The sequence below is a fragment of the Myripristis murdjan genome, chromosome 11, assembly GCF_902150065.1.
Source record: "Myripristis murdjan chromosome 11, fMyrMur1.1, whole genome shotgun sequence".
Taxonomy (NCBI): Eukaryota; Metazoa; Chordata; class Actinopteri; order Holocentriformes; family Holocentridae; genus Myripristis; species Myripristis murdjan.
This window is the reverse complement of record NC_043990.1, coordinates 27,423,999-27,441,599: the sequence shown is the minus strand read 5'-3', so window position 1 is coordinate 27,441,599 and position 17,601 is coordinate 27,423,999. Positions and strand designations below refer to the sequence as shown.

Sequence of the window (17,601 nt, the reverse complement as noted above, 5' to 3'; positions counted from 1 at the left end):
CTTCTGATGCTGGTGAAAACAGGAACAGCAGCTATTGGAGCTGCTCCTTGCTGTCTGGGGTGGCCTGTATCAACAGCAGCGGGTCCATACCCACTATGCAGACGGAGACATGAGCTGGACGGGAGGGTGGGGTAAGGACCCAGTTGGTCCTAGATGTCAGCATGCCCTGTAATGCTGACTGCAGGGAGATTGCCCCTCGTCTGTCTGGATAAGCGGGAACTTTTGGTGCCACATACAATACTAACATCTCGTCAATCCCTTTTATCTGCATACGGCTTGTGTGAGCTTGTGTGAGATATCTCTGACAGGCGGGGAGGGGGACTGGGAACAATCCCAAGACATGTAAGACATTACGTAGACATTATCATTGTACTTATAAGTGTTCACTAATCAGGCACACCCATAGTCTGCATTAAACTTAAATCTTTGCTTCTTTAGAGCTTATATTACAACTTTTAATACAATTATGAAAACGTTTGCACTTTCAGTAATTCATTGCTTTGAACACTGAAGTAAGTGGTTGTTACCAAATAATATGAATGCAGCACTCCCCCAAATTTACCAGCAGCACTTGAAGGCGTCATATTTTGTGTATCCTCAAAGCTGGAGGAAGTAGTTTACGCCGAGTACGTGAAGGCAGCATGTTTTGCATGTGAATAAATGATGTAACGCTAGCGCAGCCAGGAGGAGCCAGTCGTGCTCCATACACGTGTAGTGTGAATCTGTTGATGGATGGATCCTATAGCTAATTGCATTGTAGCAAAAGAGTATTTAAGCCGAATTTGAATCGTCCGGGAAAGGTCTTGTGGACCGTTTTCGTCGCTGACGAGTTCATGTGAGGAGCAGCTTTGCCAAGGGATATTTTGGTGAGCTGAAATTTGATGCCGGGCACATTGAGAAGCCGCCAGTTTGCTAGCGAGCGTAAGGTTACCAAGCCTAATGGTGCATAGCGTAATGTCGGGAATACTAGTACTAAGCCTGCCTAAAAATAATTCCGTTTGAAATAGTCAAAAAAGCCAAGTGACCATTTCAGTACAGTGCTTGCTGCTATGCACGTGCACCTTCTCATTATTTTGAATGCCATTTGGCCAAACGTGCGTTATTACCATGGGCATCTGCAGCTAACTTGATGGAGCTGCGGGGAACACGGCAGCCTGGCAGCAGGCAGTCACAGAAGATGGCTTTTACAACTTACAGCAATGTTTTTTTTTTTCTCTCTGCTTTGTGATACATATTTATTCTCACAGAAATACGATGTCACAAACGGCTAGCTGGGCGTGTTAACAGCACTGGCGGCATTACTTTACTTAGGTGTCGCCTCGTAAACTGTGGCCACCTGGACTGGCGATGTGCCAGCGTGGGGTCTCCCATGAGCCGTGTGGGGCTCCTCTGTCCGCCGGTGGTGTGTAGCCAAACGAGGGCTCCAAATGTGCCATGCTTCCACGTGAAACCGGTGGGTTTCGGAAACGCTGGAAATCTTAACATTATCCGCAGGACAGGTGTTGGTGTATTTGACTTTCACTCTGTCTGCCAAGTTTGTCTTAATGCCCCGCATGGTTTGGCAGAATTAGCATGGATGCATAGCGGAACTGAATACAACAAAATATGGTACTGTAAGCTTATCTTTCGTATCGACAAACAGTGCGTGTGTTTAGCATATTTTAAATCTGTGGTCAAATCTTTGGGAGTCTTCGGCGCACGCCATTACTTCAACCTGTACTGTTGTCATCAAAACCTTAACTCCTTTGTCTTGTTAAGCCCCACTGTGTTATTACACGAAACTCCCCGCGGATAGCTATAGATAGATAACCAGCGGCGTGCTGCATTTCTAAAAGCTGGAAATTTGGGGAAGACAATTGTGCTGCCTGTTGAATTTGTCAGAAACCGACTATTTGAAGTGTGTCCACATGTTCTACCAGCTTTACCAATTTTCCAATTATCGATGTAACATTAAATCGTCTGATTGTTAAAAAGAGTTTTACAAACAGGGTTAGGACCAGCTGACGTTCAGAGGTCTTGTCCTATTAAATTTTTGCGTTTGGTTTGTAAAAGAGTGGAACTTGCATGGTTTTAAAGTTCAGCAGGCTTTTTGCTGAATTAAAAAAAAGCTGAGTTTTCTGCCTTTATTTTAAACTGTAGCCCAATCTGAATTAGTTATGTCTAATTTACTATTAAATAGGAGTGGAGTAAGTTTTTGAAATGACTAGTCTATCAGTATTTTTCTCTGCAATTGCTCCAGATTGGTCGTGGCCTCTGAAACATTAGAATACCTTACAAAAAGTTTCTTGTGTTATTAATCCAGTCTTGTGTCTCCAGATTCCAGACCACTACAATGAAGTACATCCTAGTTACTGGAGGAGTCATCTCAGGCATTGGCAAAGGCATCATTGCAAGCAGCGTGGGCACAATCCTCAAGTCATGCGGTTTGCATGTGACGGCCATCAAGATTGACCCCTATATCAATATAGATGCTGGCACATTTTCACCCTATGAGCACGGTATGCTGAGGAATTGTGTCTTTATACCTCTGAATAATATTCAGCATTGGCCATATTCCTAACTGAACAGTTGCAGGTCCTGTATGTGTTATGAAAGTGTCGTGTTCACCTGTTCAGGTGAGGTGTTTGTGCTGGACGACGGGGGCGAGGTGGACCTAGATCTGGGAAATTATGAGCGCTTCCTGGACATCCGGCTAACCAGAGACAACAACCTAACCACCGGCAAGATCTATCAGTCAGTCATCAACAAGGAGAGGAGGGGAGATTACCTGGGCAAGACTGTGCAGGGTAAACTACTGAGGTTATCGGTTTTGAACAGGGTGTGGTGTTGCTGTCTGAAGATAATTGAATGTCTTTTATAAGTTATTCAAGCCTTTGGAGTGTGAATCCCTATTGTTCTTGTTCTAGTTTGTTATGATTTTTCTTCCTCTTCTTCAGAAATGTTTTTCGTAAATATTAGAAACACAATATTTTGCACATTGATTGGAAGCTGTGTGTAAGTGCTGCCCAAGAAAAACCAGTTGACCCCAGTTGGCTTAATCTGAAACTTTGAAAAATCATAACTCCTACACCACCCATCTATCCTCAGTCTTCAAATTTGCCCGAAGAATCCATGAAGTTCACCATACTGTATTTTCTGCCATTTTGGATTTTTTGAAAAACATAGTTTTGGCATGTCCTCCTAGACCGTACATCCAACTGCTACCAAATTTACTATGGATCATTATTGGACCATGCTTATATAAAGTTGGATGAAGCTCAGGGCATGGCTCAGCACATAAACAGACCAAAGTCAACAATCATTGGGCCTGTCATCATGAAACTTGCAGGATATGTCTACATAAATACCTGAAATGTACCTGAAAAGTTTCATTCCAATCCACCACTAGGGTGCGCTACAAATGCAAAAAATGGCTGTGGCCTAACACAAATCATACTGTAAATCACAAATTGTTCTCCATTCACTACAAAATGCACAGGATATGTTAAGCATAAACCAATGGCAGTTTGTCACCAAACTGGTGGTGGGTAATTTGGTGGGTATTTTTTAATTAAGCTGTTGAAGCTTTCAATTCCTAAGGGCTTCTGTTGGCCTGAACCCCGAATTTGCCATTTGAAGGCCTATATTTTATTTATATATGTGTTTGATCTCTCCTTTATCATTCCAGTGGTGCCACACATTACAGATGCCATCCAGGAGTGGGTGGTGAACCAAGCCAGAGTACCTGTTGATGATGTAGAACCTCAAATTTGTGTAATAGAGGTGAGGCTACGGTGGCAGTCCTGTATAACTTGATGTACAATTCTTGGGGTCTTCATCACATGCTGTTTTTGATGAAAAATCTGACCTATATGCTACAGAACTCAGGCAATATCCTGCAGGGTTATCTGCTGTGTCAAGGTTCTACTAATGGTAAAAGATGTCATCATTACTACTCTGTTAATATTTATAACTCTGTTTGGTTGCAGTTGGGAGGCACTGTTGGAGACATTGAGAGTATGCCTTTCATTGAGGCCTTCAGGCAGTTCCAGTTTAAGGTGAAGAGAGAGAACTTCTGTAACATTCATGTCAGCCTGATACCACAGGTAAGAGACTGGGGGCTTCATGCCTCTTGATTTTCATCTCAAGGCAAAAAGAAAGAAAAAGCTAAAAGTAAAATATGTGGAAAAAATATTGTTGTAAATAAAGTATTGTGGTGCCATGGAGATGCCCAGGCCTACAAATTACATTATCCAGATGTAAGAAAACATGTATGTTTGGTACAGAAGTCAGCAAAAATTGCTACTGTCATTTAAAATCTTTTTCAGTGAAAATGAAAATTATAATGCACGATTATCATTCCTACAATTGTGTATCATATCAATATCTGCCAAATTAATTGCATTATGATTGCTCTATGACCTATCACCACTTAAAATGCAATAGTCAGTCACAGAGCTTGACAATTTATGATGTATTAAGTAGCATTAATGAGTCTAATAATTGCACTATTACAATTACAAGGATACAAAGAAGTTTATTGGTCATTATACAACAGGTTGTATAATGAAATTAAAATGTGGTTCCCTCTTGATTGATTAATTGATTGCCTCCTTTTTTCTAAAATCAACTATCAGCTCTTTGGTTTTGCTGATGTTGAGCAGTAAGTTATCTTCTGTGTACCATTCTGCAAGATGGTTGACTTCCTCCTGATATGAAAACTCATCATTGTTGGAAATCCGGCCGATGATGGTGGCGTCATCCGCAAACTTCACAATAGACGTCTCTCCATGTCGGGGGTTGCAGTCGTGGGTGCCGGAGGGGACTGAGCACACAGCCCTGGGGGGCTCCGGTGTTGAGCACAATTGATATGTTTCACAATTTTATGGCCCTAAATGTGTTCTTAATCTGCATGTCATCCGTATGATCAGGCCTGACTGCTTCGAAAATGGTGATGTCAAAATCACTTTCTGGGGCACTACTTGGCACATATTATTGCCTTTTCTACCCCAAGTGAAGCCCCTATCAAGCCCTTTTCATGCATGCATCCAGTCAGCATGGTTACGCTGGATTCCAGTAGGGTAAAATAGTCATTTGCATCCTTATCAGCTTTAGTGTGATTGGTTAGCACTGGAACCCCCATTCAGTACCATTATCCATTTGGCTGAAAGGTAAAGGCTATTAGATCCTGCTTTTGGATGGACAGTAGGTTAGTATTAAGTGGCTGAGTACAGTGTCTTATATGTGCTCGATTGCTCCATATCCACTATGGGTGTGAGTCACTGGATAACTGGTGATACGATACTATCATGATATTTTACTTAAAATAACAGTAATATCATGATGGAGGCGATTCTGTGATGTTTTGTAAGATTATCAGCTAAGAAACATTACAGTTTCTCTAACTGAGGAAGAACACCCTGGAAATGGTTAATTAATTTTTCATTAAGCAGAAATGAGTCATGTTTTTTAGCATTTTTATCTACACAGTGACTGCAACATGAACATGACAGAACAATTTCAGTTTAAATAACTAAAGGCAGGGAACAAACACATCTCATAGGAACTCAGATGCGATCTGTGCCAACTACGTTGAAAACTCAAATGTCGATAGCACAAGTGTACTGATAAAGTCTCACAAAAGTTAGTATGATACATTACATTTTCTTGATTTATTGTTCTTCCCCTAATGTTCACATCCAGCCCAGTGCAACAGGAGAGCAGAAGACTAAACCAACGCAGAACAGTGTCAGAGAGCTCAGAGGCCTGGGTTTGTCTCCTGATCTGGTGAGTTGGAGCTTCTCGCTCTGTACATGACATTGTACTGCCTATGTCTATGTCTATGCATTATTTACACAATCTGTTTGTCAAGGTGAATGGTTTTAGAGCGCACACACCTCAGTGCTGTACACGTCAGTGACCTTTTGACATATTCTGCATATCATCTGAACAACTTAGTCTTTAAAGAGGTGTACTCAAAACATGGAATATGTCGGGGAGTCTGGTACGTTTTGTAGGGATTTTAGGAATGGATCACCTCACAGGAATATAGAAGGGTTTTTTTTGCAAACGTGTTTCACATTTATTAGCATTGCATCAACTTGTGTTTCTTTTTTTATTTGTTAAGGATTATTACTTATTTCTCCTTAATATCCAACATTTGCTTAACTCTTACAATGAATGAACTCTGACTTCACTTCTGTTTCTTCTTTGATCTTTGATATTACTATTTTGCTGCTGCAATGACCCAGTTTCCTGGTGGGGTTATTAAACTTTCATCTCTTCTTTGCTGGCAGATCATGTGTCGCTGTTCTGCTCCTCTGGAGAACTCAGTCAAAGAAAAGATATCAATGTTCTGCCATGTAGAACCTGAACAGGTACAGCCAGTGACACTGAACCACACAAGCCGTCGTTTTGAAGAAAGCTGAGCCCCTCTGCCATTTGAAAACACACTGTGTTGTTGCAGGTCATCTGTGTGCACGATGTCGCATGCATCTACAGAGTTCCGTTACTGCTGGAGGACCAGGGCGTGGTGGGCTACCTCAGCCGGCGGCTCAAAATGCCCATAGAGGCCCAACCCAGGAAGCTGCTGACCAAATGGAAGGAGATGTCTGACAGGTGGGCCAGCCTCTCGGTGCCTAATGATGCTTAAAAAATTATTTTAATTCACCAAACTAGGGTTCAACTGATATGTTTTCTTTAGATAACCAATACTGTTTTTTTGTTTGTTTGTTTGTTTGTTTTTGTAACTGAAGCTTCCCATAGGCAGTATTTTATGCTGATATTCGGTATCTTTACATTTGAAAATCTCTATACAAAAAAGAAACAAGAAAACTATTAGTAGAAAAAGCCTCTTTTAAATTATGTGTTTGAAGAGACAAAAAGAATAATATTGCAAATGCAAGTAAAGATGAGACACTACCACAACTATCATCAGGTATCAGCCTAACAAATCAGTAAACTGACACATTGATATATCCCTACACCACACTAATGTTTAAGGGTATGACAAAATATCTTAGTAACCTGAAATAAACTCTTAAACAAAGTGAAAGTGCGGAAACTAATTAGAAACTGAAGTCTGCCTTCAGAAGTAACTGAAATGGAAATTACCTCATTTCTTTTCAGTTTTCTGTGCCAGGTGCCTTACTCTGAAGGAGGTGAGAATTGTGAATTCAGATCAGCTATCAGTGTGGAATGAATTGACTGATGCTTACCATGCACATCTTAAGATGGCTAAAAAACCGCCTAAAAAAGTCATTTTTTTTTTATTTGTCTTTAAGTTTACTGTTCACAGACCACAGAATGCAAAACAAAAAAATAGCAAAAAGCCCCACCAAAAAAGTGAAAAGAAAGCTAGTGGCCTATTGCAAACAGGAGGAAAAAACACACAAGAAGTCATAAAATACAAAATTATAGGCAATAATAGTATGCTCAGAGAGATCTGTGGCATCACCCCTTAAAAAGCATTTCCTTCAACTCTCTAATCAAGGCCTCCTACAGAACGATATTGGACACTTTGGCTTCTTGAATGCATGCGACTGACATCCTATGCAAGCCACATCCATAAAGGATAAGGCCCAGCACTGGATAATTAAAGGCTGTTTTTGCTATCTTAGCACAGTCATTTTCTTGGAAGCTGTCATGCCCGCCAGAAAAATTTTGCCTTTGTATAATAGTCAGTAGACATTTGTATAATACAGACAATCTGGCAAGATCATTGAGGAGGAAGACAGGAGAGGATGGAATGTCAACAGATTAAATGGTGGATAATTTATTGGCCTCCATTTCCAGAAATGCAGTAACTTTTTGACATTCCAATACCATGTCAAAATAAGTGCCTAAGTTACATAAGAAGCAGAAGGTACAATTAGGGTTGTTGGATTTTTCAACCAGAAACTCTTAAAAGGGTTTGTGTAAATTCTATGAATAAACTGGTAATGATTTTTCGTGCTCAGGATTCCTAGAGGCCAGTAGCACATTGAATCAAAATCCCCCAAAACAACTCAAAAAACAAATAGAGGGGGTGATGCAGCATTGTCGAATTCCAGAGAACACCATATTTTCTCATGTAATCCCAGCCATTTGAAAAAACAATTATTATGATCAGGGAGTTCTAACCACTGCTTAATGTGTTCAAACAAATACAACCCTTGGTCACCTGTGTCATCTCCCAGGTGGTGAATACTTTTATTTTGCTAAAAGATCTTTTTTGATTTGCTTTCAGTCTACTAGAGGTTTGAAATGACCGAAAATAGGAGAGCGACTAAGCCATTTGCCAGTAAAGCCACAGGCTTTGTTAACCTGTAAAAATAAGAAATAAATATAAATAAAAGGTCACCCAAAAATAAAAGGTCTTCATCTTCATGGAGATCATGCAGCTTCATACAGATTCATAACACAGTTTCAAACAGTTTCAGTGAACTAAAACTGTGCCCTCATGCCATGCAGATAATGATCATGGAAAAACTAAACTACAGCTAGCAATTATGAAGTCAAGTCTGACTACATAGTCAAGTGCAGCACTGAGAAACAATGTGACATTGATCTACACCTAAAATACTGTCAGTTCACTTGTTGCAGTTATAGAGGTAATGCTGAGTATTGTCTGTCTATCTCTTCAAGCTTCTGTATTCCAAGGACATCCTTTTTAGATAATATACGTAATGCATGTGTGTGTGTGTGTGTGTGTGTGTATTCTCAGGTCAGACAGACTTTTAGAGCATTGCTCTATAGCGCTGGTGGGGAAGTACACCAAGTTCTCCGATTCCTATGCCTCTGTTATCAAGGCTCTGGAGCACTCAGCACTGGCCATTAGCCATAAGTTGGAAGTCAAGGTACGCAAAAAATATTGTTAAACCACACACATTACACTGCTTGTCATCACCAGTTGTATTTATGTCCACCTACAGTGTCTTCAGTATAGGGATTAGTGTTGATCCAGTCCCAATCACTCATTCTCAGACTTGCAAATGAACCATCTTGGTAGTACTATACTGCAGACACACTGCACTCCTGTGTGAAATGTCTTCTGACAGGTGAAAATAAAGCTATGCTGCTATTTGTGAAGTTCATAGTCTGAGCAGCTATTGCTTTGAAGGGGCTAAATATCACTGTTTTATTTGATCTAACTTTAACTATGAAGTTACTCTGAAAAAATGTGTTTTTATCTGGTAGCCTGAGCAGGATTATTGATCAGCCACATGGGGCAAAGGCCAAGAGGCCCCAGTCACCAGAGGCGCCGGTGGTTCAATTATTTTGTGGCTATGTGTGGGAGTCTTAAAAACAGAGTCAACTCATTAAACAATACACTGGCCCAGATTTTTCTTTTTAAAATTTGGGGCATTCTGTCAATATGTGGGCCACATCTAGTAGCACTATTACCATATACTGAGGAGCTAGATACCAGATGGCAAATTTTAAAGGACTGGCTCATCACAGACACAGATATCTAAACAGACCCTTTTCACGAGCAGATAAACACAGGTGTTAGAAATGACATTCATTAAGAGGCCACTCACACTGGCAAGTTTGATCCGCGCCCAAGCACGATTGCCCTTAAAATCCGGATTCTTTGACCAGTGTGATCGCTCCGTATCGTGCTTGAATACAGTACACTTCCCCCGCTCTGGCACGGTTGGAGGAGGTGTGCTTCAGCGCGGTACGGGCGCGTACACGAGCACATGCACGGTCACGCACGCAGTGCGCGGACGTAAATTATGCAACTTTCCTCCTGCCTCTGCAAAATTGTTTAATGTGCGCAGCGCGATTACCGGCGAATGGCCACGTTGCGCAATCAATAATCAACCATGTTGTCTGTGTCTGTCCGTTGTGCTGCTGCAACCGCGTATAAACAAAAGTCGGTTTATAATGAAAGTACAGCAGTCTGTGTGCGGAGATCCGGCAGACCTGGTGCTGGCCGGCACCGGGTCGGCGCCGGCCGTCACTGGCCGCGGCACCGCGCAGTGTGCGGCCACCCGGTCACCCGGTCTGCCGGATCTGACAGGTGCCGCTCCGGCTGTCAGTTGGACGCTTTCTGAAGGAGGAAGTTTCCTCCAAAACTGTCAAGGTAAATAAACATCCCATGTCTGATTAAAAGGACCAAAAACGTTTTTTAATTAAAAGGAAGACATGATGAATGTATTTGAACTATACTGATTTATAATGACGTCGGGCCATGCCTGTTGTCGTATTTCAACGTGATGACGTGCACAGCGGGGGCAATCGTGCTTGGGCGCGTTTGGGAAAAAGGTAATGTGAGTGCAGGCCAGCCGGGGACTGGGGAGGGGGGGATTTTGGCTTTAGCACGATACGGACTCAAACTTGCCAATGTGAGTGGGCCCTAAGGTTCTGTTCTATTCTGTTTAAGTGTACCAGAGCTTTTCTACTGAGCTCACAGAACCCTCATTAATGTTCTTTGTGAGACCTGTGTTTACCTGCTCTACCCCTTGCTTTAAGCGAAGCCCAAAGCGTTGGGCATTATTTCATTTTTAATGGGAGTGGGAATAGTTGCATGAATGTCTATAGAAAATAAAAGTAAAAGGTATTCTCCATATACAATTTTTGGATGCACTATAGGAAGAGGGACCAGGCAGATATTATCTTCTCATTCTTATTTATTCTGTTTTTTTTTATTATTCTATTGTGTATTATTAATAATGTGAACACTGTACAACACCAACCTGCCAATGGGACTAGAGATGGAAATTAGCCACACGGCTATAATCTCACGTTTACATGTACATGTGCATTAACATGTACTGTCCCATTTTTTTAAAAAAATAAATAAATCTACAAAATCTACAAATTTCCCTTAATTGCTGTTTTTGAATTATTGGCAGATGTACCAAGGCTATTAAGTTTTGTTTGTGCACATATTCATCATTTCACTCAGTGAGAGCATGGTGAGAGGGGACCACATAGTCCTGTGATCCAGCCCTGCAGTTAACTTATTTGAAATAAGCTGATTGATGACTAACTGCAATTATACTCAACTATGTCAGTGATTTATAGTAGGCCAGTATTATGTGTGAGTGACTAAGCCAAGTAATGCTTCAATAGCTATTCTTATCAGTTCTTAAAAAATGGCAACTCTCACACCTCTTTGTTTATGGCTCCTACCTGAATATTTTCTCTCATTCTTCCTCAGTTTATAGACTGTGCTGGCCTGGAGCCAGCCACTCTGCAAGAGGAACCAGTCAAATACCACCAGGCCTGGCAGAAACTTTGTAGCGCTGAGTGAGTTCTACTCCGGGTACGGGGAGGGTTTTTATCACTGAAAAGCCACCATATTTTAAGAAACACAGCCTGGGTGTTAAACAGACAGTATGATTAAAAACCAACAAACAACTGTTAACTTGTATTCACAGTGGCATCCTGGTTCCTGGAGGATTTGGCGTTAGAGGAACTGAAGGGAAGATCCATGCCATCAACTGGGCGAGGATACAGAAGAAACCATTTTTAGGTACAACACAGAGGTTGTGTCAGCCATGATCACACTATATTACACATAATATCACTAAATGTACAGATTCATGCATCCGTAATGTAGAGCTGCTGAAATGGTTTAGGAACACAATGTACATTCATGTCTCTGTAGGGGTGTGCCTTGGAATGCAGTTGGCTGTGTGTGAATTTGCTAGGAACGTCCTCGGCTGGAAAGGTAATGTCTTCCCTGTGGCAAAGGCCTAAATGACACTGTTGTGCTGTGCATTTGTGCATTGCAGAGCTTGTTTTGAATTGCATGTCTGTGATTTAAGGGATAATTGCGGTTGTGGTTGGTGCCATGTGATGTGTTCTCTGGATTCAGACTCACTTTAGAAGTTGCAAAGCCAGTCTCCTCATTTGTTCTGGATACATTCAAGTGGCATGTAGAATCAGACCATTTTTATTCAACTCTGTGGTTAGGTAGTGCCTTGAACAGAGGATCTGTTGTCTGAGCTATGCCAAGGGATCAGAACTGCCAAAATCTTGGAAGTTTGGCCATTGTTCCATGTCAAAAACATCTGTCTACACTGACTAGCTGGGCCTCCCACAAAATGGCCATGAGTGACTGTTAATAGCATCCAAATATAACTGACTGCATGTCTGTTCGCTTTGTTTTGCTCTTTTCCAGATGCAAACTCCACTGAATTCGACCCAGAATCAAAGCATCCTGTGGTAAACTCTAAAATGCAGACATAATCCAACTGTGATACGAGCTATAAGGTCTATAAATGTCACAATTGTTGCATTTTTGCCTTGGCAGGTGATTGATATGCCTGAACACAACCCTGGGCAAATGGGCGGGACGATGAGGCTGGGAAGGAGACGGACCATATTCAAGTCCAACACCAGTGTATTGCGTAAGAATAATTTATTTCACACTTAAGTCAGCTCATGTGTTATAAACCCTGTGCTGATAGATGTGCTGCATTCCAGGCCAGCTTTATGGAAATGTCGAGTATGTTGATGAAAGGCACAGACATCGCTTTGAGGTATGTTTGATAATTTATCATTACATCATTAGCATGAACAGGCATGCTTGACAGTGACAGTGTTTTCTCTTCATTGAGTTCATTGAGTTTTTCTCGTTGCTCAGGTCAACCCTGAGCTCAAGAGTCACTTTGAAGAGAAGGGCTTCCACTTTGTAGGTGAAGATGTTGAGGGGGAGAGAATGGAGGTCATAGAGCTGGATGGTACGTAAAAGGAGCAGTGAATTGTTTTTGCTAAAATTTACAACACAAAGCAAAAGTTTTATTGATGTGGTCGATACTGGTATATGAAATACCAATAGTAAGCCTTTTTTGTTTTAGTTTGTTTGTTTTTAATTTTGATGATTACGGCTTACAGTTCATGAAAATCAATGAAAATCATGGTGTTATGGAAGCCCAGGCTGCTTTGATAGAGGCCTTCAGCTCGTCTGGACTCGAACAGTTCAGTCTCCCTTCCTCAAGGAACTTCTAAAAGATTTGAGATTAAACAAGCAATTCAGCATGGTTGCTTCTACTCTGGTTTATTATTTCTTTTTAGGTGCCATGTATGACCATCCCCAGATAGATTTGTATTAGATTCCAGTTAAAAAGGAAGTGAAATACTTAGGTGGTTATAATAAACTTAATACACAGTCCAGACAAGCTGAAGGCCTCTATCAAAGCAGCCTGGCCTCAGCAGAGCCACAGGCTGAAGGCCTCCATGCCACGCTGTATTGATGCAGCAGAGAAAATGAACTTTTCCATGATATTCTAAGTATTTGAGATGCACCTGTGTACACCTGTGTACAATAAGGTAAAACATGTCGCTCCCTTAGATAACATTGATGCATAGTTGTGAAAAAATATTGCAATATTATCAGTTCAGCTTAAGTGCTGCCCTATTAATATATATATAAAATATGTAACAAATATAAATATTATACTACTCCTTGTGTCTAGATTCCACCCTCCAATTTTTTTTTTTTTTATTTCACCTTTCAGATCATCCATATTTCGTTGGAGTACAGTACCACCCCGAATTCACCTCTCGTCCCATCAAACCATCACCCCCATACTTGGGTCTGCTGCTGGCCGCCAGCGGGAAGCTGCAGGGCTACTTGCATAAAGGCTGCCGCCTGTCTCCAAGGTAAGCTGTCAGCGTCACATTACATCCCACCTCAACAGACTGATTTCATATATGCCCAAGAAGAAGAATGAAGAATGGCAGTGGATCGATAGAGAACAGATAAGAACTAGCATGCATTTGTGGGAAGAGCTCTCTTGGTGTTGCCTAATGTGAGCTGGCACATGGATCTTTTTCACACATACAAATCACTGAATTACAGATGTCCTATTATGTTTATGCACAGGGAAAACTACAGTGATCGGAGTGGGAGCAGCACCCCAGACTCTGAGATATCAGAGCTCAAGATGCCTTCCATTTCACCGCAGTGATGTCTGTGAAAGGTGAGACAAGTCTTTCTGTCTTCTAGTGTGAAAATACAGGAGTGTTACAATGAGCACGTTTACATGCACACCATATTTCTGTATTATTCAGAATATCCACAATATTTCAGTTGCGCACGTGTCATGTAAACACGCACCGAACCCTAACCCTAACCCGATTAAGGTCATATTCTGGTTGGAGAGAATTCCGAATAAGACCCCTGGCATATGCCTGTTCCAACCGGAATATGGAGGCGTGTAAACACCTTAATTGGAAAATGCCCCATACCGGAATAGTCAGTTGCGTCTGCACATGCTCGATTCACAATGAATCCTGGGGCGCCTTTGTTGCTATGGTTACCTGCAAGCGGGCAGAATGACATGGCGAACAGCATGGCGAAAAGCAGCAAGAGCCAGCATTTTTGGAGCGAGGAGGAGACTGCAGTCTGCCTTCAGCTAATCAAACACTTAAAGCATATCAATGAGAGAAAAAACAGAAATAGCGACAGAAGAAGAAGACTTCTTCTGTATTTCCAGCAGACCAGACGCCTATACGCGTACTGCTGTCCCCCACGGCTGAGTGTCGCATTACGTAAGAGAGTGGAATACGCCGAAACATGGGAACATGCCAAGTAACATGTAAACAGAATATTCCAGTTGCCGCAGCGTAGTTACCTTAACCGGAATATGGAGTGCATGTAAACGTAGTCAGTATGTCAGGCTGTATACAAGAGTTTAATTTCATACTGGTAATGAAACCATATTTGCCATTCTCCACTGTCATTACCATCCTCAGACACTATTAAGTACTCCAATTTTTCCTCCATTCTTGCAGAAGAAAACTTGCAAGATGGGATGTGGACGATGATTCCCTCTGACAGGGAATCAGTGTTAAGCTTTTTGCCGGACCATGAACTGAGTTGTTCCTTCAGCACTCCAGTAAACCGGCAGCTGCCAATGAACTGTCCTTTGGTAACTCTGGGAAGAACTTTGTCTAAGTTGCAGACAAGTTTATTGCCTTTTTTAATTTGTTCTGAAATCTGTCTATGGGATCAACTATGCATTCTGGCAGCCAGTTTTGATATTCACCTCTACATTTGTGTAGAATTTGCCTTATGTCCTTAACTGACTGCAGCATTATGAAGGCTATCTTACTTTGCAGCAGTGTCTTACATTTTACTTTATCAAAGTAAACCCAAATGTTGGAATTACATGAATTAAAAGAAAACTCCAACAGTGAGAGTCAAGTTTCCTTGTCTTGAAGCTGGGCACATTAAGTTACATCAAGTCGGTTTTTCCACAGTCACATAAGGACAATGAACTCTCATAAGACTGAGAAGTTGTTGCAAGGCTTTATTGTCCATTTGTCAGATGACTGGATTTAAAACATTTTGTCTTTGGGCACCTTCACGAGTTTATTTTGCTACCAGTCTAAGCTTCTCCAAATATTTAATTTTAAAACATACAACTTTGGTGTGGGTGGTTTGTTTTGTTACCGTTGGATGAAAGGGTGGGGTGTTGGTGTACTTTTAGAGAGTTGACTTTAAAAAAAAAAAAAAAAAAAAGCCACCTCAAACTGAACACTAGCTGCTCATTTTAGCCACTAGAGGGCAAAACTGAGGCAGGTTTAGCAAAATATATAGGACACAGACACATTAGTACTCAAATCTCTTAATACATCCAGGGATTTAATGTTGACCAAATGAATGGCATTACAAAAATTGTACTACAACAATTTTCAGCTCAAAATACTTTAATGGGAGTTACTTCAAACAGTTGGTACAAAGACCATCATATGTTTATGTCAGTCCTTCAAACTCCGGTGACTAATCTGTCAATTTAAAACAAAGCCGATGTAGCATCTTTCCACTCATGACCATGCTGTGGTTTTGCGCCCATGGAGACTTGACACTGGGAAGTTATCATCCTCCATCTGCCTGGGCTCCTCTGTGACACTTCTGAAAAGGATAACACTTGTTACTGTAGTTCAAACAGTTTATTTCAAAATGCAACAAGAGAGCTGATCTCAGTCCCATATCCGCAAGCTTCATCCAACAGTCAACATTTTAATCAAGTAGTCATCATGGATCAGAAAACAAGGTTCAACAAAGCCCATGACAGTGGCATGTTCAATACCTTGGAGAACCAAAAGAGGGTCCATCATAATGTCCCAGCACACTGGCTCCAAGTACACTGCATATGGAGTAGGTGATATGCCACAGGGTTTCAGTGCCTGTCAAGACAAGGTTAAGACTTAAGTCCAAGAGTGTCAAAGATAAATATATTTACTTACTCATCCTTAATCACTGAATATCTGACATTTTAATGAAATGCACTTCCTCAAATTTGTACACAAGTTAATGAAACCAATAAGAGTGACCTTGGCATTTCTTGGCTCAGTGCTAAGCTTTCATAGTATGGTTGCAAAGACATCTGATCTCATGGTAAAATTTCACTGAGCCTCAAAAATATAAAAATAATTCTATGTGCAATAAATAAACGAGTGCAGCCTTACTAAACACTACATTTAGTTTAAATATTGAATCTCTTCTCTATTCATTGCTCATTGAACCTGTGATGCAATTGTAGGACAGTTGAGTGGCTGCTCATGGCAAACGAAGGCCACAACAGTCAAAGACTACCCACTTTTCTTGCATGCACTTGGAGAACCTGGGGCTACAAACAGAGCTCAGGTCCTTAGGATAGCATGCTGCCATCTGGACTCATTGAAAATCTACAGCTTCACTGAAGGCTGATTTCAGCCTAACAACATCAATCAAATCACTTACCTCACCATGCAGGAAGAAGTCCTAGGCCCTAGTACTTGGTCATGTGTGACGTCACCTGTAGGTGGATAATAACTTTATTACATTTCTGTGCAATTCTGTCCTCACAGCTTAATTTGTAACTTGTGTGGCTCAGGAAATATGAGTACAAGAAATTCTCATTATCGAGACTGATCTCTCAGTGAGGGGCAAGTGTGTCATCACAGCCAGAGTTCCTCAATCCAGATTGTAGCTGAAGTAATCACCTGTGCTTGATGTGTCAATTTCTCCAGTTTTGACCTTCCATCTTCAGTGTTAACCAATACCTGCAAGAAAGATGGAGGCAACATTTTAATTAAATTCAGCTTATTACCACAACTCCTGCTTAGTTAATCATGATGTTGAAACATTTATATTCAAGTGTCCTTCCCCTAAATGTTGCTGAAAACAGTTATTTTAGAACTGAACAGCGACCGTCGGTGAAAGTGTTCATCTTGGCATCCTTTTGACCGCCCACTGCTACAATAGAGCATGAGCGGCTTCGATAGGAGCCTGTTAGTGGCAGCGACCCAACATGAACCTCCGAGTGACTTGCCTGCTTTCTGCAGTAGTTTCTGAAGCACAAAGACGCACATCCTGTCCAGGTTGCTGGTTCAGCCTGAGAAGAGAAAGGTGGTACAGTCAGTTTCTTGCTGGCTTAAGTTCAGACAAATTCATTGGTCAGTGCATGAGGCCAATACAGGATTACCAAGGGAAAACACATTGCTCCAGTAAGTAATGTGTAGGAGAAAGGTGCAGGAGCCATGGCACAGCTGCATATAACAATCTATCTTTTGGTATCACATACAACAAATTCATTGTTCACTGTCTTTAGCTGTCACTTGGGCTGGGTGATTCATGCGATTCATATAAAAGTAAATATCATCTGGGATATAAAATCATAATACGGCATATGTGTT

The 17,601-nt window shown here is 41.3% G+C and overlaps 1 protein-coding gene, 1 long non-coding RNA gene and 4 other non-coding genes across 7 annotated transcripts; 1 reads left to right on the top strand and 5 right to left on the bottom strand.

Moving 5' to 3' along the window:
• The first annotated feature begins 732 nt into the window (after window positions 1-732).
• Window positions 733-13,898, top strand: ctps1a (CTP synthase 1a). Of its 2 annotated transcripts, none has more exons than XM_030063668.1 (18): window positions 733-866; window positions 2,317-2,498; window positions 2,616-2,786; window positions 3,668-3,762; window positions 3,969-4,085; window positions 5,683-5,766; window positions 6,276-6,356; window positions 6,446-6,597; window positions 8,684-8,816; window positions 11,129-11,217; window positions 11,349-11,443; window positions 11,579-11,641; window positions 12,095-12,138; window positions 12,227-12,323; window positions 12,400-12,455; window positions 12,560-12,656; window positions 13,434-13,578; window positions 13,802-13,898. In XM_030063668.1, exons 2-18 carry the CDS (start codon window positions 2,333-2,335, stop codon window positions 13,884-13,886), a joined length of 1,770 nt encoding a protein of 589 aa, XP_029919528.1. In that variant the 5' UTR covers window positions 733-866; window positions 2,317-2,332; the 3' UTR covers window positions 13,887-13,898. The 2 variants fall into 2 exon arrangements, with proteins under 2 accessions (XP_029919528.1, XP_029919529.1); XM_030063669.1 differs by lacking the exon at window positions 733-866 and adding an exon at window positions 1,417-1,453.
• A 1,316-nt stretch (window positions 13,899-15,214) lies between these two features.
• Window positions 15,215-16,973, bottom strand: LOC115367507 (uncharacterized). The gene is made up of 4 exons (XR_003928927.1): window positions 16,909-16,973; window positions 16,667-16,721; window positions 16,014-16,110; window positions 15,215-15,835 (listed from the first exon to the last, which is right to left on the bottom strand). It is a non-coding gene; the product is annotated as an uncharacterized LOC115367507 (long non-coding RNA).
• LOC115368457 (small nucleolar RNA SNORD99) lies at window positions 15,896-15,970 on the bottom strand. Its single transcript, XR_003929036.1, has one exon. It is a non-coding gene; the product is annotated as a small nucleolar RNA SNORD99 (small nucleolar RNA).
• LOC115368451 (small nucleolar RNA SNORA44) lies at window positions 16,459-16,590 on the bottom strand. The gene has a single exon (XR_003929030.1). It is a non-coding gene; the product is annotated as a small nucleolar RNA SNORA44 (small nucleolar RNA).
• Window positions 16,790-16,874, bottom strand: LOC115368458 (small nucleolar RNA SNORD103/SNORD85). Its single transcript, XR_003929037.1, has one exon. It is a non-coding gene; the product is annotated as a small nucleolar RNA SNORD103/SNORD85 (small nucleolar RNA).
• An 87-nt stretch (window positions 16,974-17,060) lies between the features above and the next one.
• LOC115368459 (small nucleolar RNA SNORA16B/SNORA16A family) lies at window positions 17,061-17,198 on the bottom strand. Its single transcript, XR_003929038.1, has one exon. It is a non-coding gene; the product is annotated as a small nucleolar RNA SNORA16B/SNORA16A family (small nucleolar RNA).
• Window positions 17,199-17,601: the final 403 nt, after the last annotated feature.